Source organism: Patella vulgata, chromosome 2 (genome assembly GCF_932274485.2).
Source record: "Patella vulgata chromosome 2, xgPatVulg1.2, whole genome shotgun sequence".
NCBI classification, from domain to species: domain Eukaryota; kingdom Metazoa; phylum Mollusca; class Gastropoda; family Patellidae; genus Patella; species Patella vulgata.
This window is the reverse complement of record NC_065880.2, coordinates 75,734,965-75,762,524: the sequence shown is the minus strand read 5'-3', so window position 1 is coordinate 75,762,524 and position 27,560 is coordinate 75,734,965. Positions and strand designations below refer to the sequence as shown.

General features: G+C 36.1%; 1 protein-coding gene across 1 annotated transcript in view; it reads right to left on the bottom strand.

The window, feature by feature from the left end:
- Positions 1–27,560, bottom strand: part of LOC126811373 (tetraspanin-14) — a 39,235-nt gene that overhangs the window by 3,291 nt on the left and 8,384 nt on the right. The window contains exons 4-6 of the mRNA XM_050536942.2: positions 22,326–22,496; positions 21,235–21,387; positions 13,043–13,159 (exon numbers count right to left, since the gene is read on the bottom strand). Coding sequence (XP_050392899.2) covers positions 13,043–13,159; positions 21,235–21,387; positions 22,326–22,496 — 441 coding nt within the window. The remainder of the gene's footprint in view (positions 1–13,042; positions 13,160–21,234; positions 21,388–22,325; positions 22,497–27,560) is intronic.

The following is a 27,560-nucleotide window of genomic DNA, read 5'->3' as shown; positions in this document are numbered from 1 at the left end:
CCTAACCCTCTGCTCCAATCAAGCTAATGAAGACGGACATACTAAATGCAGCCTGATATGAGGGTACTTTTGTCGGAACAGCAATTGAATACAACTATCAAGAGTTATTTTACATGAACGCCAAGTGCACACGGGACCTCCGTTTTTGGTACCGTCCGAACGGTTAGAGCTGTTCCGTGTCAAGCTCTCATTCCGGCACAACAGAAAAGAAAAAGCACACCCCAAAATCCCCGAGGATCGAACTCTAGAGATCACTAAACGTCCGCTAGTCTCACATCGAGCATTAGCCAGGTCTTGCAACCATTTATTTAAAAATACCAATATACGATTTACCCACAGCTCGCCAGAGAATTCTTTATTGGCTTTAATGCAAATTCTCTTGTCTTTGGCCTTCTCTAACGTTTTTCAAATTGTTCGTTGGGTTGAGCGAGTTTTACCACAGATAGAGCAACATGTGGTTCACCAAAGAAATCTTAAGATACAGAGACAGGAAGTAGTATATCTATCTAGTAAACATATAACTATCCGCTTTACGTTTCAACGCAGTAAACAATATCTTAACCTAATCTGACAATTAACAACCTTGGATTAAATCTGTTATGTCGAGCTTTGCACATTTATGTTAACAACTGTAAGTGTATGTAATTAACAGAATAACTTAGCATATCATATAATATCACTAACCGGAAATTCCACATAAATGGAATAATATAATATGAAATAAGGAGAATGCTAGATCGTAGACGGTCTAGCACAAATGACGTCATATGAAAATTGTGGGTTAGGTTTAAGAATTTGGGGGAGAGGTTAACAAATAAGGGTTAGCGTTATCCATGTTTACATCTCGAGACCTTGACGAAATCTGCAGCCCTACCCCTTACCTTAAACCTAACCCACACACCACACATTACGTCATATGTGCTACACCGTCTCCGATCTAGGGTTCTCCATGAATTAATGACAAGTAAGTAGATCACAAATTCTAGAGATTCCTACTGGACTACTTTTTTTTGGAAATTGGTAGAATGGTTTAGCAATTCAGCGACCGAAAAGTCTACAAAAATATAAAGGGCTGTTTTACAGATTTAAGATATAATGGTAAATACACCGATTGAAAATTTACAATGTTTGGAGAATCCTACCAAACAAATTAAAGGAGAATTCCACTGTCAAATGTTAAGTATAAATGGAATAATAATAATAAAATAATAATGTATTTATATAGCGCCTATTATCCAGTAAACTGCTCAATGGCACTGAGTTGTCTGTCACAGTAAATGATGTTATATTGAAATAAAAGATGAGTGTTTAGCCTCTTTTTGAATTCTGCAATAGTTCGTTAGTAATTGCTTCCCGTGTAATGCCTTTATACCAATTCCTTATTTCTTCCCCATCCCAACCCCCCGTTTTTGTGGAACTTTTGTTCTAGAATCAAAGGAGAGTGTTTGAAATACCATTTTCTGCTGGGGTTTTGGTGAATATTCATGATGTTTAGGAAAAAGGATCAGACAGTAAACAGACGTTATTTAAAGGTTGGTCGCCTACTAAAATAGCGTTCCTGCCTATAGCAATATTTATGTCAGGTGATTGTGACATGTTGTGCTGATAAAGATCATTGGAACGTTCATCTGGCCAAGGAATGTCACGGATTCAACATTAAATGTCAATGGGGAGAGAAATTATGGCCTGATATGACCTACTTGTAAATACAAGATTTAAATGGCGTAGGCTATCACGTGATTTGAATGGAGTAGGCTGTCACGTGTAAAGAAATGACAGACACTCGACAAATTATGTAATGTGTTTCCAATAAACAAGAGATATTAAAGTCGATTTATCTGATTGATTAGAATAGGCCGTAAACTGAGGAGTGTTTTAATAAACGAACACTATACAGTATTTATATTTAATTAGAAAAGCGGATACTTCAGTTATTGTCTCAGCGGACGTGTGAATTGATGTTACAATATCGTAAATACTTCAGGATTTATTAATGATCGTATTGAAACAACTGCGTACTTTGTAGTTTGCGAACTTAATGATCGCCCGAACAGAGATAAAAACTCTAAAAATAAATATGGGAGACATGGTGTCGCAATCGTTATGGCGCTGACAGGTTAACCAGGAGAAAAATGAAATGAACTGAAATGGGGTGTAACTTCCTACTGTTCTGCTCCTATACTGGGTTAATGAAGATGGGCATACACCATACAGTGTGCTATGAGGGAAATTTTACCAGGGGAGCGGCACTGTGGCCTACTCTTATATCGAATTCCAACTGCCAATGTATACACAGGACCTCATTGTTTCGACTATACAGCTGTTCTTGTCAGTCTTAACCAGGAGATCCCTGGCTCGATAGTTTTGACCTCAAATGTTCCTCAGGATGGTCAGTTTATCTGTAGTACAGGCCCCGGGATCTGGTAATAAAATGGTCTAGTAGTTAGGATGAAACGACAAACCGAGGTCCACGCGTGTATTCCTCGGTGTGCACGTAACATAAGCCGTAACGATTGTAATGTGATTAAGAGTATGCGTTAACGCCACTGTTATAGCAAAGTTTCGGCCATACTGGATGCTCGTTTTCATTAGCCTGTGTTGTTCAGAAAATACGGACGTTAACCCCCATTTCATTTCGAAAAAAACGGAAATGGTAAAGCCACTCCTACTTATAGTGCAATATTAAAGATTATCTGGTGGTTATTTCCCATAAAAGTATGGCAATTTTGGTATATATGGCATGTAAAAACATCCAATCTTACTAGAAAAATACGGGATGCCTTGAAAATCACTCATTTAGCACATACAGAAAAAAAATGTAAGGGTTTTCCTAATCAGCAGCCAGACGATTAGGAATGTTTGCTCGCGTGACGTCAAAGGTTGCACGCGGTGATTGATAAACTTTATGAAGAGTTAGACCGAAAACACTTTCTGAGATTAAAAATCACGGGAAAAGACGTGGGCAGTGGATAATCTGAGAATTTAATTAGGATTCGATATTTTATAAATGGATAGCGATTAAAGACAACATTGTCTTGTGTATGCAATGAATTCTAATCCAACTTCGCACCCGTTGCTCTGTACTTCGTCAGCTAAGTCACGTGACACAAATGTGACCGCTTTTAATAGATTTTTTTATAGCAGGGGTATTCCCTCATGTAAACAGTGTTTTGAGAACATTTGAAGCAACATTTTGAAAGATTAATTAGTTTAAATATGTTTTTTATTCCAAATACATCATCAAATCACGTATCTTTAAAAGAACACCCTTCATAACCAAATCACAATCTTCATTAATTAATCAGCGATTAAGATTCATTGTTGTTGTTTTTTTGTTTGTTTTTTTGTTTTTTGTTTTTGTTCTTGTCATTAGAATATAATTTTACATCAATTGGACAGCAATTCACCCACAATGAATAAGGAAATCACGTGTAGTTGTTCAATAACTACCCACCAAGTCTGTGAAGGAAATCTCCGATTTCCAAAGTGTTTATTAGAATGGGTAACACTCGTAAACTCACGTCTCGTCGAATAAGGAAGTCGCATGGAGTTAAATAAAAGAAAAGTGTTTGTAAATAGAAGGGTGAGCTGAAAGGAATGGCGACAAAATATATCCACTTAAAATTAATGACGCATTATATAAGATTTAGATAACGGGCTGGTCGCTGCATGAGTCCACAAAAACACGAAAAACAAATGTATTGGAAAATTCAGTCAAATTACTTTATTCTGAGCGCAGTTGTGGGTCCCAATTGTCAGTCATATCATTGAGCGACGTCGATTATAATCATAATAGGTTACAAGGTGCAGATTGTCTAATCCGTTCAATATCTCGGCCATCCGCCGATGGTCTGGCGTTTTGATTAAGGGCGTTTCATGTTGGTACATGTCTAAATAATAATTTATATAACATTTGAGACCAGAAAAAAGAACTGTCATAAAAGGCCGATTTAGCTCTTGCATACTGCATCCTTAAATTGAAGCCCTTTACCATTCATATCGGAAAGGGAGATCGTGTTCTGTCCAGAAAGTTTCACCGTCTTCATTAAAGAAGTAGAACGTTAACCATTTCATTTAATTTAATTTTTCTATAACATCTCATATACATCTCCAAATCATCTTATTTACACAGTCAGTGACATATATTTAATGTATCTCTCTTAACAGACGGACGTGGATCGATAGAGGCTGGTGGACACATAATCACTTTACTGTAATCTTCCTTGATTGAAGGATAGATTTCAATCTAGTTTGCTTAGATAACAAATTACTTTATTAATGGTTGAACTGGAATCAATTCGTCTTTATACAATCGTTAACCAGGGAGAACCACCGCCAAGAAATCTTTTCATTTAATCAGAGTATGTGAAACCCTAATCAATACCATCTACTATTGGGCGAATGGTAACGACTATTTATCACTTTCACTTCATCTAAACGTCGCCTTGTTGATGTAAACTTTCACATTTATTTTATCGCTTTGGTCAAATGTTGGACTCGTTTATTGTCCAGTAAAACGTGAATTTCGACCGAATTTCTGAAAAGCAATCTTTCTGAAGATTCTGGCAACGATTTGTCTTACGTGATTGCGGTTGAAGGGTATAGTTCGTCACCTTTCTGGTTTTAGATAAATACCTATTATATTGAATGACACTACCTAAAAGAGTTGTATTTTCCACTTTACGTTGAAAACCGGAAATGACAATATTGGGGCACCATACAAGCCTCACACGCTCTGGAAAAGTACACTTAGGTGAAATAACAGATGTAACTATAAGTATGAAAAATGGAATGCCAATATCATATGACAAACTTCTTAGGAAATATATATCTGCGATATCACCATCCGTACATGCGGACGTAAGCCCCTAGTAAGTAGTATAGGAAAAATCCGAATCGCAAAACAAACAGTACTATTAAATATAAAACATAAATAGCCTAAATCGAAATGAAATAAGGTTTAGCATCCCATTTTCCCGCACCAATCTTGACAGTAGGAATTCAAAATAGGATTCGGTCGTGGTAGGTTGTTCGGGCACGATTTCCCTCCTCATTAGCCCAGTCAGTGTAGGACGTTAAACCCCGTTTCATTTATATTTCTAATGACAATTACAGTTGTCACACTTCAAAGAACGGCGAGTCTATTTAAATTTTATCTATGCATTGATAACCTCAAACTGAAGTTTAGAGTAGCCCTCAGTAAATTTAGATGCTCGTCGCATTCGCTCTGCATAGAAACTGGCAGATATTTAAATACACCCAGGAAAGAGAGATTATGTAAATATTGTACACTGAAGACGTTGGAAGATGAATACCATTTTTTGTTAATTTGTCCTGCATATAATGCCTTAAGAGAATTGTATTTACCATCTAAGTATTATACTAGTCCAAATATCTATAAATTTGTCTCTTTGATGTCGTCAACTGATCAAAAACTTTTTATATCTACAGCTAAATTTATATATTTCGCTTTTGCTCAACGTACATCATTACCTTCCTAAACTTGAAAGTTAATTTTATTGTATATTTATTGTTTGTGAATAACTATTATTATTTTTGTTTTTTCTTTTTCTTTTTAATTACACGTTTTTTTCATTTTGATTGTATTATTGTATAATTTAAGGCTATAAGTTGTTTAACTTAATGCTATATGTAATAAAGTATCATTATTATTACCCTTCCCACAAAAATATTTATCGGGTGGGTTATTTACAATAAAAGTGTGGCAATTTTGTAGAAATATCCAATCCTACTAGAAAAATTCTGGTTTCTCTCAGCGCATACAGGGCAAAGATTTTCCAATCTCTTAGCGACAAGGAACGCTTGATGTATATGTTGATAAACTTGATGGTGAACGGACTAGAAAAAAGTGAGAGACTTAAAGATACAACGAAAATGACGTGGGCAGATGATAATCTGAGAATTTAATTAGGCTTCGATATTTATGATAAATGAACAGCCATTGAAGACAACATCGTTTCGCATACATAATGAATTCTCCTCCGGCTTTGCACCCGCTGCTAGGTACCGCGTCCGCCATGTCACGCGACACAAACGTGACTTCTTTTAATATATTTTTTAGAGTTTGGGTATGTCCTCGCGAATACAATGTTTTGAGAAGGATTTGAAGGAAAATGTCGATAGATTAATTAGTGTGAATATGTTTTTAGTCCGAATATATCATCAATTTACACAGATTGTACGCAAGAAGGTATATTTAAGGGCCGACGAGATAACCCAACCGCTTTGAGAGAAGATACCTCTAAAGTTAAAATTTCATATTTTTAAGTTATATTTTTAAAATGTATTAAAATAAAGCCCTAAAATAGATGGTATCCATAAACAGCCCTACCTTGTTAAAGAATAATCCTATAATTCACTTTTGCCAGTTGAGAAATTGGCAAAAATATTATTTTCAACTTCAAATTCAAACGTTTGAAGATAGCTATTCAATGGTGGGGAATAAGAAAACAAGGGAGGTAATTGTGTTATTATTTCCGGTGTGAAGATTTTTAAGTGTGAGAAAGTTAACCTTTGATCGTATAATAGTGAGTTGACAACCTATTGAGCAAAAGACATAGAAATAATTATGTTTTGACTTGCTTAGAAAATATGAAATTGTAACTTTAAATAAGATAGACATTTGGAGCTTTTCGGATGGCCTTCTATCTTGTTTCTTTCCATATATTCAATACCAGCTGATTGTGCTTTTTATCTTAATGTCCACAAAATAAATCGGTTTAATGCGTGAATTATATAAATAAACACAGTCTAACTTCAAGAGTCCAAGTACGACATCGTGTAATACAATTATTATGAAATGTATTGCGTGCCGGTTGAGCTATTTTCTAGAAAAATACGACAAGTTTTGTTGGTGGAAGATAACATGAACTTTTGATGGACAGATCTGGAGATTAAAATTGATGAAATGCCGTGTGTGTGTGTTTGTTGTCTTTTAGGAATTGACAGTTATGGCATTTTAAGCTAGTTATTTTATCAATGTAAAAATTATTCACTTTCATCTCTTTGGCATAGATTAATCTTTATTTTATTAAATGTTACAACTGCTCTTTTATAAAGGTTATCTTGTTTCCTTCAAATGTTTAACTTATCAACGAATTTTAAATACCACGAATCTTAAATTGTTGTTCTTACAATTAATGCATCCATATCTTTCTTGATACTACTTTCAATTTATCATTTTGTTTAAAAATATTTTATCTATTTTCCTTTATGACATTACTTTCAATTTATCTTTGTGTTTAAAAATATATTATCTGTTTTTCTTTATGAAAGTACTATCAATTTGTCTTTGTGCTTAAAAGTATATTATCAAATTATCAGTTTTTAAAAAAAAAAAAAAAAAAGATATCTGTTTCCTAACACAATGCTACTTTCAATTTCATCAATGTTTTAACAAATATCTATTTTCGTTTATGATACCACTTTCGATTTATCATTATTATTACAAACACATTACTTCTTATCCTAGATAATACTACAACTATTATGGTCTGTTTCCTTTATAATGGTACTTCAATTTATCATTCAGTTTACAATACAGTATCTGTTTTATAATACTACTTTCAATTTGTCATTGTTTAACAAACATATAAATATATTTTCGATTATAATACTATTTTCAGTTTATCACTGTTTATCACCTTTAATACGACCTTCTATTTACCATTGGTATTACAAACATAACATACATTTATATCGTCAAAATACAACAATAATGTGATGTATCTTTACACTAGTATTTTAAAGGTAAAAGACAACACAATTTCCTATCTGGAGTCATGATTTCCCCAGTGGTATCGCATTATTATTTCCGGTAAAATATGTCGCTGTAAGGATAAAGTTCTACATGACTCCTTTTTCATAACCCTTTTTTCCCGTGTATAATTTTTGGTGTCCCGAATACACACTTCCTGGTATTATTATTCTTTGTGGGCTACAATCTGATTAAAACACAGATCTTATTTCGTTTCGTTTTTTATAGTTCAACATTTCCTTTTACTTGTCATTACTACACTAGGATCTGGAAGAGTTGTTATATAACCCGCGTTTTGGTTGATGTGAGAGATTAGCCAATGAACTGGTCTGTTGTGGCGAGTTCCCACTAGAAACATCAACGCTGATTGGTTAATCAAATGTCTGACCTCATAGGGTCGAAAGCCGCTCGTATGACCGCTCACGCGACCCCCCCCCCCCCCCACGACCCCCACTACAACCTGTCCGATCTTCATGTAGTGTTGGCCACCGAAAGTATAAAAAAAAACGATACGAAAAATATAGATTTGTATTTTAAACAGTTGATATCGGATGACTAAGCTATTGAACGGAATAGACCATCTGCGCCTTATAATCTATTTTTTTTTATAAACATATTTTATTCACTATAAATGAATGGGAAATTGGGGAACAGGCAAAATGCCTATGTCAGACCCCTATCTACAATACAAATTATATACTAATAATGAAAAGCAGTATATACAATATATACAACCCTTACTTAGTTGAATACACCTAAAGTATTATAGTATGTAATAATAATAATAATATTAATAATAATAATAACAACAATAATAGTTTAAAATCGTTTAGATAAATTGAAGTATGATTGAACTGTTGTAAAGATAAGGTTATTAATTTCGTTTGTGGAGTCATGCAAGCCATAGAGTAGAGTTATGCTGTTCTTATACTCATCAGGTAATGTAGAAATGGTTTTTCGTCGAAAAGTATTGAAGTTTGGACAGTGTAAAAGATAGTGTTCGCTATCCTCGAAAAGGTGACTATGGTCACTATGGAGGTCGCTCAATGAATGGACTTACAATCGGGACTTCAAACACTGATAACTGAGAGGGGTTGGATGGCCGAATGGTTAGCACGTGCGTGCTGTATCATAAAGTCTGTCATTAAGTCAACTGGCGTGGTTTCGAATCCCCGGTTGTACGTGACAAGGAGTAGGGTCGCCTGTCCAACCTCGTGGGTTTTCTCCGGGTCATCCGGGTTTCCTCACACTGCTAAAGAAGCCTATACGCCAGCGAATTATTGAAATAAAATTGAAACATGTGTTAGTCCCGAAATGACCTAGTTTGTGTTGAGTGGACGTTAAAACCCATTTTTCTCTCTCTCACTCATAACTTATCTCAAAATAAAGTAATTTATTTTTCATTATCTATAACAAGCCCTTTATCTAAATCTTAGATAATGCATCTTAAATTTTAGGTGGGCATATATTGTCGCCATTCCACCTTTCTGTTCACAATTCTTTAATACTTTTCTTTTCTTTTCGAAGAACAACCTAGTGCGACTTCCGTATTCCACGAGATCTGAGATTACGCGTGTCAGCCATTCATGGAAGTCAGAGATTCGAGATTTCCTTTCAAAACTTGGTAGGTAGTTATTGAAAAACAACAACACGTGATTTCCTTATTTTATGTAAACTATGGGTGAATTTATTTATTCATTTATTTTTCCAAGAGGCAAAATTATCAAACATGACAATAGTAATAATAAGATGATGAAGTTTTGATGACAGAAAGAATGAAGATGTCTTGAATGATCAGCCTCCTGAGGATAACCCACGGAAACCTGCTTAAATTAAAACTAGGTTTATTTTTATGGAAGGGTATCGCTGCCAATATTAAATGCTCTGCGACAATGTCGTTTCCATTGATTATATGTAAAAAGTGCAATGTACAAAGTCCTAATACCGATATTGATAAAGTCAAAATACCTCTAAGGCAAGAGTTAAATGTAAAACGTCAAATGTTAAAGGCTTAATACCACTATTGTTGTAACTGAATAATATATGTCCCAATCTTTATTCTGGTCAGCAAGCCTAACGTAAGGCTTTTCAAATGTGACTTGGATTTAAAAATATTTTTATTTAATGGATAATTTACACGACAGGTAGGACACTAACACATCTAGTACTTAGAATAAGGCTATTTTTTTTATTTTCTGGAGCTGTCAAGCCAGCAAAGGTGTTATTGTCCCTTTAAGTGTTAAATGACAAATGTTTTGTGGGAAAATGCTTTTTTTGGCGTGTCTACATTTTACATTTCTCTCATTACATTTTACATTTGCGCTCTGCCACATCCCATTTGTCCTTCACGCTTTCTACATAGCAGCTTTCGCACAGCATCAACTTGCATACGCAAATGTAGGATATCACGTGACTTATTAACATATATGGAAACCCGGCACAAGCACACTATAAGGATATTCACCGCACGACAAAAGAAATCAAGCTGGCACACCATAAGAAAATATCTAGACGACCGTGCGTAATTTTGAATGTGCCAGGAAATAATTGATAGATTCAAGCAGCCAAAGAAACATAACACAATAACTGGAATTTCGTATTAATACCCGTATTTTTATATTTAATACACCCCCACTCTTTCCGGTCTCCCTATAAACAGAGTTGAGTAGCCTACTTTGATCCATTAAAAAAAACAACAATATATAAGCATGGTGCCCAACAAATAAATAATATATTTAAAGAGATGAATGACTATACATCTTTTAGTATGGACATAGAGAATTTTTGATTAAGCCGTGTATCTTTATTTTAGTTTAGTAGTTCAGTCCCCCCCCCCTTCCTTCACTTCAACTTTAATCTTATTTTGTAAACTTAAGCAAATATGAATGTGCCAGAAAATTATTTGCATATTTGAAAAGAGCAATCAGTGATACTTAACATGGTATCTGGAATTTAGTATTTAGACCAGTATTTTTACTTGAATACCCCTCTAGTAGTTTGATATTTATTGGATTGAAATTATGAAAATACGATTGTACCAGAAAACTATTTGCATATTTACAAACAAAAATGAATGTGATTTTCACTAATATGTAACATGATACCTGAAATTTTCTATTTGGACATTGCACAGCCCCCCCCCCCCCCCGTAATCATCATAAAGTGCCATCCAAAGTGTCAAGGTGAGTAAATTTTTTTTGAGTGCTAGGCTGATTTCCTGTTATAGTGTCGTGAATATCCTTGTTCGGGCTTATAGTGTGCCAGGTTTCCGTATATGTTAATAATAAGTCACGTGATATCCTACATTTGCATATGCGAGTTGATGCTGTGCGAAACATGCTATGTAGAATGCGTGAAGGACAAATGGGATGTGACAGTGAGCAAATGTAAAGTGTAATGAGAGAAATGTAAAATGTAGACACGTCAAAAAAAGCATTTTCCCACAAAACATTTGTCATTTAACACTTAACATTTGACGTTTTACATTTAACTCTTGCTTTACAGGTATTTTGACTTTATCATTACCGGTATTATGACCTTGTACATCGCACTTTTTACATATAATCAATAGAAAAGACATTGTAGCAGAGCATTTAATATTGGCAGCGATACCCTTCCATATATTTTCATTGTCGGGGGTTGGATGGAAGAATGGTTAGCACGTGCGCGCTGTATCATAAGGTATGTCATTGAGTCAGCTGGCGTGGTTTCGATTCCCCGGTTGTACGAGAAAAGGAGTAGGGTCGTCTGTCCAACCTCGTCGGTTTTCTCCGGTTCCTCCGGTATCATCCCACTGCTAAAGGCCCCTACGCGCAAGCGAATTATTGAAATAAAATTGAACCATTTCTTATTCCCGAAATGATCTAGTTTGTATCGAGTGGACGTTAAACCCCATTTTTCTCTCGCGTGCTCAGGGCCCCACCATGGTTCATTCAGCGCTGAACATTGTGGTTCCATTAATTTAAAAAATAATCTAATGGCTGGTTATTCAATAGAGATTAATCCTGAGTGATTTGGTTATGAAGCTCAGGTTCAAGTACGAGGAAAATGGTATCAGTGTGTATCTAGGGTATTCTCTTAATATTGACGTGACAAGGAGTAGGGTCGCCTGTCCAACCTCGTGGGTTTTCTCCGGGTCCTCCGGTTTCCTCACACGGCTAAAGGCCCCTACGCTCAAACGAATTATTGAAATACAATTGAACCATGTGTTAGTCCCGAAATGACCTAGTTTGTGTCGAGTGGACGTTAACCCCCCCCCCCCGTCTCTCTCTCTCTCTCTCTCTCTCTCTTAATATTGTGCTATGATAGAGTTACGTAGATTTGCTAAAGAAGTATACTACATAATGCCACCTCCTATAAAAGTAGTCCAGTGGGATTACTTGATAAACTATTAATTTTGAATCGACTAATGCAGCTTTCATTTATGTCAATGAAATTATAAAATTTGCTAAGGGCACTCGACACAAACTTGGTCATGTCGGGACGGACTAACATTCCAATAATAGCAACAGGAGAAAAAAAATTTAGCTGGCTTAACGGCGACTGTGGCGTTGTATCTAGAAACACGACGATCTAAATGGACGCTTTCAGCCACCATAGATGACTGTGTATTGTAGATTCTCTGGCTATTATTGTGATATTTACAAAAGTGACCCAGGGAGTGAAAGACACTGGCTAACTAACCGGGTTATCCAAAGTTCAACCCGGTATTGATAAAAAAGTTCTTCTGAATTTCCAGCCAGTCCTCCACCCCTGCTGTGAGTAGTGCACCCGGGGACCGAGGACCATTGATAATTAAGTATCACTGTACTTGTAAATGTAGGCTACCATTGTCAGTTAAACTTCGATTAAGAGTAGGCACAGCGCATAGCGTATGTCCGTCTTCAATCACCCGTAGGGCAGGGGCTAAGTGAAAGTGACGCTATGACGCGCTTTACGTCATGGTTTGGATTTTTTGCATTCCCTCGCACATAGAAAAAAATCAGTGTCAGTGTCAAACATATGTCTGGGTCAGATATGCCACAAATCGATTCTAGCATGTTCCACACAGTCCAATATTACCCGGCGGCACTGCTAGCCCCCCCCCCCCCACACACACACCCACGCAAGTAAATCTTCCTTTTTTGGGGCTCGGGCGAGATCTTGTTCCTCATGCAAAATCATAGGTCACCACGCCCCTGCCTACCGTAGGCTATGACAAAGTGGACTAAAAGCTCATTTCCTTTCATTTGTATTTGCAAAGTAGAATGAAAGTAGTTGAAATACCTCTATAAAACCAACGGAAAATGCCACCAAACCAATTACAATAAGATTTTCTTTAAACACTGTCATCAAAGCGTTGATACAACCGTTTATACTTATATAGCTATTGGCATATGCATCCTGAAACAGTTGAAATAAATACATTTTTAACAAGTGGTCAGTAAATGTCATATTATTCAACTGTATTTATTTATTTAAAGATACACTATTTAGGCCTGAATTGTAATATTAATTATTAATTATACATTTATTAACATGGCAAGAGGATAATCAACTCTCGCTGCCATCTGATGGCTCCGATTTTAAGTAGATTAGATCGCTTCGGCCATTAATGATTTAATTTAAAAATGAAGAAAATAGGCTAAGTCTCGAATATACCAGTACCGTGTGGTTACGATAAGAAAAAAGCTACGCACACGTCTTTTCTAAACTACAAACAGAATAAAGTAATTTGATTGACATTTTCAATATATTCATTTTGCATTATCTATTTTTGAACTATTATAGCAAGAACGACCAGCTCTTTATATACATCTTACATAATGTATCTTTAAACAATATTTTATTTACGGGATACCATATACCATAGCAGCGCTTTAATATTATGAACTTCAATATTCTGACTTCACGATGTGTACTTTCAAATGGTCAATACTACTCTCGAACAATGTTCTAAATCACTGTTTATATGAGAAATACAAGAAACTACATAAAAGAAGATACAAGAAAAGAAATAACCGCAAGCTCTTTGATTCTTGATATATACAAATATACTTCAACGTTTTTATATATTATCACAATTTTCATCTGGCCCTAAATCGAGTTTGTACAAACATTTTGCTTGGAACTCCCTGGATTTAGTTCCTGGTATTATAAGCTTTCCAAAAATGTATAGTTGGTTTATGAGGGAGGACCTAGTAGCGGAATTGTGTTTCTAAGCAAGCTAGAAATTTTGGCTGCAGGCCTACTAATTTTACAGAAAAATTTAACCAAACGTTAGCTAACATCCGAAGCACGAAAGGGGCGATACTCGAATGCTTAGTTTAAATATGCATATGTAAGCGGGAGTTACGACGGTCCAGTGAGCAAGACGTTGGCTCGCTAACCGGAGGCCCCGTGGTCGAGAAATTTCCCGTGTGATGGAGGAAAGAGCGTTTGGCAAGGGGCAACGTATAGTCGTTCGGATGGGAGGAAAGACCGAGGTCCCGTGTACACATTGACGTACACGTAAACGATCCCTTGGCAGAAGGCCGTAGCGCCGCTGTCCGGGCAAAATTTCTCTCATCACACACTGTATGGCGAATGCCCGTCTCCATTAGCCCAGTCGGGGCAGAACAGTAGGACGTTAATCCCCAATTCATTCCATTTCTTTATTAATTTAATTTAAAAATGGATAATCGAGACTTTTTATATTATTATAAAAAGGTGACTTTCCAGACTAACCCCGTTCATAATCGAGTAATTTGGCATTAATTTTCAATATAATAATTTTTCAGCATCTACATTTTGACTACTATAGCAAGAACAATCAGCTCGTTATCCAAATCTTACATAATGCGTCTTTAAATTTAATTCATAAAATCGTAGGTGGCTATTGCAAACTTTAACCGATATGTGAGTAATTGGGTTGTTTGGTAGAAAGTAAGTGGGCGGTTCACCTTACAATAAAAAGTATTAGTGCGTCATTTTCTTCTCTTGATACTCTATTTTTGTCTAGTGTTCATACATTTTATAAAGAGAAAGTAGAATTTAATTATTTGTTCATTTTTTATGTGTATGTTTTCGCAGAAATCTAAGACGTAAATTACATTGATTGAAAACGAAAACAAAAGATGGTGGCGCTATAATCTCGATGACAATGATCTTTATCACTGTGATATACAAAAAAAAAACAATTACTAATCCTGATTTCGTCTTAGAATAAATGAATACAAATCACAGACAGATAAAAATATGCTGACAGCATTAATATATTTTTCATCTTGAAATCAGTTTTCAGCATAGTCTAGGGGAGCACCCAAAAAAACGTTTACAGTTTTTGTTTTCATCGAGAAAAGATACTTTGTCTGGGCTGTATCGCGTGGGAATTTTAATTCAACAGATGGTTTAAAGCTGCAATGCAGAAAACGTGACCTCTTGGGCAACCTTCTGTAGACGATTGTGAGAATCTGAATTAATACAGACGTAAATCTTACACTGGGCCTGTGCTTTACTAATGTGTGTATATACGCCTATGGATCTTATTTATCATTTTAGTTTTTAATATGGGTTTCATGCCATATCTATCAGGATATACCTGTAGTACCTTCATGTCGCTATTACGACGTGTTGTTAAAATTTCAATTATCCTTAATTGGATTCTATTTTGTATGAAATGATTACAATTTTGTATGAAATGATTACAATTTTGTATGAAATGATTACAATTTGAAATATAATCTGCAGAATATGTTTATCTTTATTGTCGACCACTGTTAGCGCTATAAGCAAAAGGTCCAACTCTTGCTAAGACTATGCAAGTATATTTGTTAAAAATGACTATTTGTGGATTGTGTTGGATTCGAATTTCGATTGCCAGACAGTTATTATTGATTTTAGCTTATATTTGTCAGTTTCGCCAGTCATAAGAATTACTGTGTTTATACCGAGTTAAAATAAAGTATTCGATAAATGGGATAACGCACTGAGTTGAATTAAGTTCAAATGCTTGTTTCAGTTTGGTATTAAAGGTAGCCCATCTCACAATTGGTAATTGTAGTCTCGTATTAAAGGTAGCACATATGTCTAATGGTTGTTGCAGTTTCGTATTAAAAGTAGCACATCTGACAATCGGTAGTTGAAGTCTCGTATTAAAGGTAGCACATATGTCTGATGGCTATTGCAGTTTCGTACCAAAGGTAATTCTTTTTGCAGTTTCGTATTAAAAGAACAGTTTTGACCAAATTTTAAACCTTACTCTATTCCATAACGTTATGTTTTTTGGTTTTTTTTTTTTATTTTTTTTTTTTATTTTTTTATTTTACTAACACCACTCATATGGGTGCCTGCCAATTAACTTTCTAATTAATATAATTGGAATATAGCCATATGTGGGGTTTCTGTAAAATACAATATCATAAAACAGCAAGGAAGAAGGAAGTATGAAACACAATGATATGATTTCGCAGACAATAAAAATCTACAACAGTTTTTAGAATAATATTAAAATCGTTTCCGCGTCTCCTGAACTAATTACTTACAAAAAATTGTTTATGTGAAAAAATAAAATGTTACCCGAGCAATTAAATTCGTGTAAATGTCATATTATATAGACTAATTAATTCATTCTTCACTGACTCAGATCAATTGAAGCGCGATAAATGTGATAATCTGTCCTTATGAAAACACAATTATAACTAGCTAGGTATTTTTGTTAGGAGGGAGTGGGGGGGGGCAAAGTGATATCTTGAAAGCGGCGATAGGTGTATGTGATCCAGAATAATTTGTTGTCATAAATCAGCTTGTAATTTTATTGTTGTATTCATATAAATTTAGAAATTCGAACTGTTTTGTTAAGCTCAATTACTTATAACAATGTTCTTGAATAATGCCCATTATTTGTCTTTCTATTATAAAACTTATTTCGGTAACTTTCTTGAGCAATGTGGAGACTTGTATGATCCAATAAGTGTGTAGATGACCATAATTTTATATAGCCTGATCCAACTCCGTGCTAACACTGGGCGTGGTTGTATTAATTATGAATTATAATATTTAACATTAATAAATCATAAATTAATAAAGGCGTGACTTTAGAATAAAATTAATCGTATGTTAGTCTCAAAATAACTACGAGACGTTAAACTCCATTCAATTTCATTACATTCATTTACCACATGGGTGGTCAAGTGGTCTAACGCGTGCGTGGTACATACGCTCTGTCCTTGAATAAAGTGACGTGGTTTCATGTTTACACTGCTACGTGACGAGAAGTATGGTAGCATGTCTAACACAATCAAATTGAATCGTATGTTGGTCTCGAAATAACCAAATTCGGTTGAGATGACGTTAAACCCCATTACCATCTCTACTTGGCATTATTAACGGTTAGCTATGTTACACAATATATATGAAACAAATATATATATTACGATATCCCGAGTCGGGTTGCCTGTCCAGACTTGTGGGTTTCCCCCGGTTTCCCTGGTGCTAAAGAACCCGTTTCTATAAATATATCCTTTAGATCATGATTTTTAGTAACGGGTTTGTATGTTACACAATATCCATGAAACAAATAATGGATATATGGATATAACGATATCTCGATATCAATTCACACATACCATTACAACTGCCACTGGGTATATCTCATCAGAAGAAAAGTGTTTTTTGTTAATCAAAAGAAAAAGTGCAATGAAGCCAACACGAGATTGTAAAGTTAACCAATTAGAGGAATACGTCATTGGACGAAAAGCTTAGAGTGTGACTTGAGGCAATAAAACCTATGATTAAATTCACCATTAGATGCGAATAATTGAAGATAAGGTCAGAAATAAAGGGGTGTTTTTATTATGAAAGTCAGACCAATCATTACAACTTGGAAATAAAGCTCATCGCAGAGGATTAAATTGGCCAGAAATAAGATGTATTAAAATGAAAATATATAGTACCATCGATTCAAAGGGATATTCCATAAATACAAATGAAAGAGAACTGTCTAGCGAAATTGTGTTTCTGAGCAATCTAGAGATTTTTGCTTCAGGCCTAAAGGGTTCTTTAACGTGCATTGTTTGTCGCCGTCACAGTGACAATCTGTCGGCAAATCTCTCCGTGCACAATAAACCGATTTCCTGCCACTGGCCGTCTTCATTAACTCTATTGTATTCCACTTCCTCACATTGATTTCGTTGGCGATGCAATGTCGATCAGTGTTAGTAGGGAAGGTTCCTTGGAATTTTCCGTCGTATACCTTGTCGTTGATACGGGGAGCGAGGCAAATAACATAGGCCCCATGCACACGTTGGTGGACACGTAAAAGAACCGTTGATAGTAGGAATTCGATAGTCTCTATCATTTAGACAAATATTCTACGAATATTAGTTTGGATGTGTGTCAACATTTGAGAATAATATAGGTCATTGACTAGATTACCCGGTCTTCTAAATTATCCTGAACAAAATCTAAAGGAGGTAACTAGCCCTAAAACAAGATGTCGACGCCCATGAAAATAATTTAAGAACTGCCATTTCAGAAAATCCATTTGCATTGGTAGTTCAATATCCAACACTCTTATTTTTTGTGGGGGTAAAATTTCTCTTTTCATGGATCATATCTATGTTTTTAAATAAATTCTAATTCGTCGTCACGATTCATGATTGTTTATAACAATAATGCATGAATTATGGGATTTATTTCGGGAAGGGCGTAGCTCTTACTTGACTTTGCGAAATTTACTGGATAATCAACCACATAAAAAAACAAACCTTTTGTCAAATGTTGACAACAGACCCAGACCCTACTAAGTACGTTGAAGACTAGGAGGTTCTGGGTGACCGAGACTAGGAATTCGATGGAGTACAGGCATAATTTCCGTCATAACACACTGTATATGACGCATATATTCGTCGTCATTGTCCCAGTTGTTGCAGAAAATTAGGTCGTTAAACTAACGTGTTTGCGTAGGCGTATTATGCTATTAGTAATAATTCCCTAGGCAATTAACGAATGAACGTTATTAAAGGAATATTCATCTGGGACAAAAAGTAAACATATAAAATATAATCAAATTCACTTTATTTTTTAACCATGTCAGAAATGTGACGAGTATATTTTTTTTATTCATGTCAAACATGTGGTGTACTTCATTTGATTATAAGGCAATGACCTAAAACTTCATAATAAATTTGAAATAAACCAGATTTACTGATTTTACGTCAAAAATTCCGTGTACTTTAGTTGATAGTAGGGTGATGACTTAAAAATATCACAATCGAATTTTTCTAATGTAGTGAGTACAAAAAGGAAAAAGCATAGAAAATTTTGAAATAAACCAGATTTACTGATGTTACGTCAAAAATTATATGTACTTTATTTGATAGTTAAGGATGACGACTTAAAAAAACATTATAATCGAATTCTTCTAATGTAGTGAGAAAAAGAAGGAAAAAACATAGAAAAACTTGAAATATAACAGATCCACTGGAGTCAATAACTTATCGTGACGTAAGACACAAAATCGGTTATTTCGGAACAAACATATGATTAAATTTTATTTCAACAATTCGCTTGCGCGTAGGGGTCTTTAGCAGTGGGAGGAGCCCGGAGGACCCGAAAAGAGACCACTAGGTTGGACAGGCGATCCTACTCCTTGTAACGTATACACCACTTGACTCAATAACAGACCTCATGATCTAACGCGATCTTATTCTTTGTCACGTATACACCACTTGACTCAAAGACAGGCCTCGTGATCTAACGCAACCTTATTCTTTGTCACGTATACACCACTTGACTCAAAGACAGGCCCCGTGATCTAACGCGACCTTATTCTTTGTCTCGTACACACCAATTGACTCAAAGGCAGACCTCGTGATCTGACACGCATGCGTTGCAACATACGCTCTCACGTAACAAAAGAAAAATAATATGTATTAAATAAATATGAGAAGGGTAAAGGGTGTGCTTAAAAGATATGTAAAATAGGCACCTCCACATTTTATCATTCCTTTGCAAATGTTAGATGTGCGGCTGTATAGTCCATTAAATCTTAGAGCAACCTAGAACAAATTGCAACAGAAGGTTTCTTGTACCATTGTGTTCATGGAACCAACCTCTACATCATATCCTACAACCTCTACAAGTTCTCTGTTTTTAGGGTCGGGTAATGGACCTAATTTGCATAAATTCAAAATGGCAGCTAAATATTATAGAATGTATTACAAACAGATAGACACCTGACTACCTACTGATCATGCAATCATAATACAGTATTTCTGTGTCATGTACATTGCACAATCAGTTCGTTTCATCGTGAAGTGCGCTCTAGTTCTAATTATTGGGAAAGAATAAAAATCAAGAGGAAAAGAAACGAATTCCGATCGTCAAACCACATTTCTCGACGTTTTTAATTCTGTACAAGCCGGAATAAAAAAGACATACATCGCATAGTATTGCTTCGTTTCGTTGTGTAATGTCTGGTAATTCTACTATAAAACAAGTATTATGAACGAGGAACTGACCATGTTGTTGGGTGACATTCAGAAATCTAATTCACCAAATCGATGCAGAATTCTATTGTCAAAGAACAAGCATGCCAATATTCATGTCGATCGGACTTGAATTGACGGAGTCGTAGGCTTTTTCGAAGAGCGTCACCCCAAGAACAAGAAAATCAGCGGTTAGCGACCAGTTCCTGGTCAAAAAAAAAAAATAATCAAAATAAAATAATAATAAAAAAAAATAGACGAAAATAAATCATAGTCGGTGAATCCATATCACACTCTTCCTTTCGTTAATCGGGTTTCGCGCTTTTGGCTGATCAAAGCCATCGCAATTAAGAGAAACTATAAATACAACTGAAGATATCCCACAAAGATTTCAGTGAATAAAACTAGTTAATTATGTATGGACGATACGTAAATAAACGTTTTAAAGACATACAAGGGTTAGCTGATATGCTTTTCACGTCAGATGACGTGCTTAGGAATATAGAAATACTCGTCAAGCAGTTTTCTTTCAAACACCCAAATTGGAATAGGTGTTTGATATTCACAAATAAAGGTACTCAGTATTGTTTTTAGAACCGTGGCCAAATAACCAAATATTGGCTCAACTGCCGGCGTGTGCCGAGAAGAACTCTTCTTTTGGTGGTTTTTGTTTTTCTTTGTTTTTAATGTTATTGTCTTACGGTTGTTTCTTTTTTTCTGATCACCAAATTTCTTAGTTTAATTGGGGAGAATAAAGCTTTGAAATCTGTTGAAACAAACCACTACAAAAACAATATTTAGCAACAGCGGGCGTGCCTTGGCATTCATTCTCGTCCTGTATTGATATCATTTTTTGCAAATACAAGTGAATTATTTTTATATTGGCGATTCTTTGAGTTGGCCTGTACTGGTATTTCAACACGAGTAGCACTTGTCTCATAGCTATTACCCAGGGCGAACCCGTCATCTTTGGTACGCTTCGGAGCCGAATTTTATTCAAAATATATTTACCCCATAACCTCTGACGTTGTATCCACATTGTACATTACCGGATACTTTACAGCATGAACTGGGCGCCCCGCATCTTGACACGGCCGTGGATGAACAGTTGAAATAGATATTAATTTCCCAGTCGTTATAACTAGCAGCACCACAACATTTGTACTGAAATAGAAAATAAGTCAAGTGTTAAAGGTACAGTATTATGGAAGATTTAGATAAAAAGTTGAACGGCCTTGCTTTAATAGTTCAAAAATAGATAATGAAAAATGAATATATTAAAAAATTCATTCAAATTACCGTATGCTGAGCGAAGTTATGACTGTTCGAATATATTGCGTATATCGTTCATTATCGTAGCAATGGTACTTGATAACCAACCTAGCGTCGATTGTTAATTTTATCGTTAATTTTTTCAATCTCGCGGATGTTTAAATCCCTTTAAATCTGGGCCATCTAATGTTCTAGAGAGTTGATTATAGGGAGGCTTGTTATGTTACTACACGTCTAAATAATAGTTTATTTAACATTTGCAATAGGCAGATTTAGCTCTTACATAAGGCATCTTTAAGATTTAGGTCAAAATAATCAAGGTAATTCTGTGCGTTTGCACAACAACATGGATGGTTGGATGGCCGAATGGTTAGCGCGTGCGCGTTGTATCATAGGATCTGTCATTGAGTCAATTGGCGTGGTTTAGATTTCCAGGTTGTACGTGAGAAGGAGTGGGGTCGCCTGTTCATCTTCGTGGGTTTTCTCCGGGTCCCCCGTAAGCGAATTATTTAAATAAAATTAAACTATATGTTGGTCCCGAAATGACCTCATCTCTCTCTCTCTCTCTCTCTCTCTCTCTCTGTGATAGGCTAAGCCTGGTCCCCAATCCCATTCATATTATATCCTGAATAAATGAAATGAAATGAGGTTTAAAGTCCCATTGTTCTGTTCCGACTGGGCTAATAACGACGGGTATATCCCAAATAAAAATATTGTTGATAAAATAAATGAATGTAATTAAATGTGCATGTAGTCAAAACTCGAGACAAAAAAGATGTGATTGCAAGTAATGACTTCATTGATCGCGAAGCGAGTTAATCTTACATTACCTGTTTTTGTATTTGATCAATCATATCTTTAATATCAGCATTCTCATCGTAATGTCCAATAGAATGTTTCATATAGTCTAAAACTTGGACTTCGATTCCGTCAACAAAAACAAAGGCTAGTATTCCAGCTACTAACTGTATTATAAATATAATCACCACAATAATACAAAACTGAAATTAAAAATAGAGATTAAACATTCAGGACGCCCTGCTCACGTCAGAAATGGGTTATTAATGTCCTATTTATAAATATATCATTCGATCTCAGTCGAATTCATATCATAACCATATTTCGTTCCATTTAATTGTTAAGATTTACCTTTTTGTTATATACGATTATTGACTGATTCGCCTTAGTATTATATAATTTTGCTGACGACAGATATTGTTTTCATGTTGCTAAATATGGTACTTTCTATTTCAATGTAACTAAAACCATATCCCGATTTTGTTTCATTTTATTTTTCAAATTTATTTTCTTTTACGGTTCGGTTATTTGTTCTGATTTATCTTTGTCTAGGGAACCTTTATTAATCTGGCGCATGCAAAATGTTATACCCGTCCACAAATCGGGCGTCTCTATTCATTGACTACTTTTTCATGGACATTGAAACAGGTTTGAAATTCCCAAATAAATATCTCGGCGGTGTAGAAATGGAATGTAATTGGGTTTAACGTCCTAGTGTTCTGCACCGACTGGGCTAATGAAGACGGACATACCCCATACAGTGTGCTATGCGGAACATTTTGAGCGGGTTATTTTACATACACGCCAGTATGTACACGGGACCTCGGTTTTTCGTCCCATCCGATCGACTAGACATTGTTCCTTGTCAGGCCCTCAGCCCTGCACCACTGACAAAGGGAACCACGCCAGACAATCCCAAGAAACCTTCTCGACCAACACAGAGAGCGACCCGGAGACGCCCGGGTTAGTAAGTCAAGGTCTTACTCACTAAGTCATTGCGGCTCCCGGCTGTGTAGAACATTTACAACTTTTGGCGGCAGAGTCGATAAATTTAGAGATAGACAAATGGAGTTTCCACTCGACACAAACTAGGCCATTTCGGGACTAATATAATAATAATATGGTTCAGTTTTATTTCAATAAATCTTATAATAAATAAAATAAAGCTGCATGGGAATCGAAACCACGCTAGTTGACTCAATCACAGACCTAATGCAGAGACAGACTAAGGCTCTGATGGGCCCTAGGCAGCTCGACCAGCTGAGCCCTTTGCGGAACTGGTTTGCCGTAGTAAAACTAAGACCGCTTAGATTGCCGCTTTTTTCAGCATTCGCTTCATGTTTTTTTCTGTTCTCTCTTCTCCCATCCACACCTTTGCCTTTGGGCCATATCAACGCCGAGCCGAACTACGCCGAAATGAAATGAAATGAAATGGGGTTTAACGTCCTACTGTTCTGCTCCTATACTGGGCTAATGAAGACGGGCATACGCCATACAGTGTGCTATGAGGGAAATTTTGCCCGGGCAGCGGCACTATCGCCTACTCTTATATCGAATTCCAACTGCCAAGGGATCTTTTACGTGCATTCCAATGTATACACGGGACCTCTGTTTTTCGTCTCATCCGAAGGACTAGACACCTGTCCTTGTCAGCCCCTCCGTCCTGCATCGATGACAAGGGGGAACCACGCCGGAAAATCTGGATCGACGTCGAAATGAGGCGGCCTTCACGTAATGAAAGAAAGACAAAGTTCAAGAGAAAATTGCAAGAACGTTTTTAAAATGAAAGTGAACGGCCGACACAACCGAGTGACGTTCGTCAAATTTAAAAAGATCGTCGAAAATTTTCTTGGGCACTAGGCAGCTGCCTACATTGCCTATGGGGTAATCCGCCTCTGACTTTATGACCCACAGTGCACGCGTTATCTCATTCCCCCACCCCGACAGATTTAATACAATATCAAAGGGTCTTACATGTAGATAGTTTAAATGAATTCGTTGCATGAACATCTTCCCACGCAAAATGAGGCTTAAAACAAAAGGCTGGCATATATACTTGATATCTCTTACACCTGTCAACTTTGTTAACGTCAAACGGAAACTGAACTCTATAATCATTGTTGAAATCATGTTATAAATATTTTTTATCAGACATGTAACTTCCAGTGAAAACAGAAAAGTGGACATAACAACTATTACATGTATGTTATTGAAGTAAAAATCATACAGAAGCCATTTTATGCAATTTAAAAGCAATGAAGCCATACGTTGGGTAGATCTCGACAACATAATTGACGTTCAAGTCCTGCGAACACTAAACATTTAACGCGTACGCTTTTAGATCACAAGGTCTGTCATTAGCCCCGTTTACATTACGGTTCTGAGGACACACGGTTAAATTTTTTGCAGTGTAAACGGGCCAAACATAAACGTTCTGTACTGAGAACCGTTCCAATTTGGATCACTAAATTAAGGTGGTCTCTGAACGGTTCTCGGTACTGCACGGTTCAATTTTCGTAATATAAACGCTATGTCTGAGAAGTGTTCTCAGTATGGATTATTCCGCATGCTTCAAATAAACGTGGACCCTTTACCCCCATGCGCTTTAAATAGTTCTGTCAAAATGGCTGCCCGAGGAACTGTATGGACGATCGAAGAGACAGTTAATTTGACCACTTCTTGATTTCTTTCGTACTCTAAATAACAAAAATAAAATAAGAAAGAGTGTGCCAAACGTAACTAAATTACCCGCCATAATTGTTTAAATCCATGACGGGTAATCGTAGAGTAATGTAAACGGGCCATTTTCTACAAATGTATCGCGGCCTGGAACGGTTCCGAGAGCAGAACGCTTATAGCGGCCAAGTGTAAACGCAACTATTGAGTCAAAGGGTGTTGTTTCGATTCCCCGCTTTTACGTGACAAATTAGTATGATCGCCTACATGCTTTTATAACGAAGATTGTTTGTTTAGGTCAACACTTATGGATAAACGGTTAAACAAACGTTGGTAGACTCAACATGTCCTCGCCGGCAGGTCCTTGACGTGTAATCGGTGATGTCTATGGTGGAGTCTTTTAGCTGACATATTGTCATCGTGGGGAGGTCGGGTTGTCGACAACAAATAATTCTGAGTGTGTATACAGGCCTTAAAAGAAGTAGAAGCATGTATCGATCACAAGTATATCATGTGCAAAGAACGCTTCAACGGAATGAATAACTAATCGAACTACAGGAAACGTACAGAGACCAATATCGTTTAATTGTGTTTTAGCTTGCCAAAACCAATCCTCAAAAATCTAAGCTAATTACTTTTATGTGATAATTACGTTCGTGACAATCTAAGAGCTATATTTCGTACAAAACACATCAATAAAATGATAACTGGTGAAGGGTACAAGGCCAGCTTAAAAGTCCCGATATGCCATTTAAAGCAATACGAATCCATATAGATAAATTTCTACAAACTTAACATATTTTACCCTCAGGGGGAGGGGTGCAGTATTTCAATTCAGTTCTGGCTATTATAGTACTTTTTGTCGATGTGCAGAGGTTTTCTACAGCAACTCATGAAAACAAAACAATACTTTTATATCAGCAGTTAATAACTTTGATCAAATTGGGAGAGTAGCGTCATCTTCTACAAATGTTTGTGTAAAACAAATCCAGAACAGTTACCCTATTAATTCATATCATACTAAATGTTGTGGGCTTGTGAAGGGATAGAATTATAGAACTTTGATATCAGCTGATCATCAGGCTATAATAAGACCTATTAACCGCAAATAAGCCGACGAACTGTATTTCAAAGTTCGGAATTCCTTTACACGCATTATGCGTATAATAACATAAAACGTTTGACCCCATTAATGGATGATAAAGAGGGGAACATCACAGACTCATGAAGCATTGGGAAACAACGCCAAAGCCCATTTCTTCCAACAAGTTCGATAATAAAAAACAAAATTGTGTGTTACATCAATCCGACTAGAAGGTATACCCAAAGACAATTCGCACCCAGTTATTAATAGGGACCTTTCGCATCGGAACGAAAACGTCATCGATTCGTGTGTATTTGTGACGTCAACCCGTAATGAGTGTTCGGCCTGTGAAAAACGTTACGCGTGTGGAGCTCGATTCGCGTAGGTATGCAAACGAAAATGTTTCGTAAGAGGATACGAAAACGTAAACGAACATATGTTCGTTTTGGTGTTCGTTTTCGTGCCGATGCGAAAGGTCCCTAATATTACCTGTGATAACGTACCCAAGTCTCCACTGCGTACACCCAATATGGCAGATATATGCAGCCCAATTGTGCAAGTACAGGATGACTCGGATGATTCCATGCCTACTATAGATATGACAGGTTTGTGGAATTCAGGTACGAATAATTCGGGTATAACCACTACAACTATATTACCAGAGGGAAACACAAACTACCCGAATAGCAAGTAAAAAATGTTTTAAAAATGGCCATCTAGTTATTACAGGATAATGTGAAACAAGCAGGAAGTGCTGTCAGTAACTGCTGACATGAAACAAACAATTACCGAACACGCAGCTTGAATTTACGGAACCAAAAAATAAGGAACAACGTAAGGAACACAACCCTGGTCCACGAAAAATAAATAAAAACCTGCAGAATGTAAGGAAGGTGAAAAGTTAGACAACTTCCAAAATAAAGACACTGCTCCCAAACACAAAGAATTACCTTACAGATATCAACAGAATTCAGACAAACCATTCGCATATTTCTACAAACAACAGATTAACGCATTTTCTGATCGGACTGTCTCATCTATTGTGAGTTCAGTCCAGGTCAGACCGGTCACTATTCTCAGAGAAATAAACCAAGATGGTCAACATATCTGTAAATCCAATTAATAAAGACAGCAAGTTGCATGCTGCTAATTTTGTTTGGTCAACGGGCTCCGATCAGTCGTTCAAATCTAGTCTAAAACAGTTAGACTCGGTAAACCGCTTAACCGCTTTCCTCCTTTCAAACCTCGGCAGCTCATTAAATAGGATAAACGTTGCTACGGAAAGCTTTAGTGATATCTTTATAAGTGCGACCTTAAACTGATGAAACTTAAAACGAACAAAAAAATGAAAAGTAAAATGAGTGGCTTGATAAAGATTGTAAACGCCATCAAACCGATATGATTAAAACCAAATGGCAACTTCAAAACGGATGAATGTTTCGGCCAATTTTTCAAAAAAAAAAAAAAAAAAAAAAAAAATGTTTTGAAAGTGAGTAAAGTAAGTTCT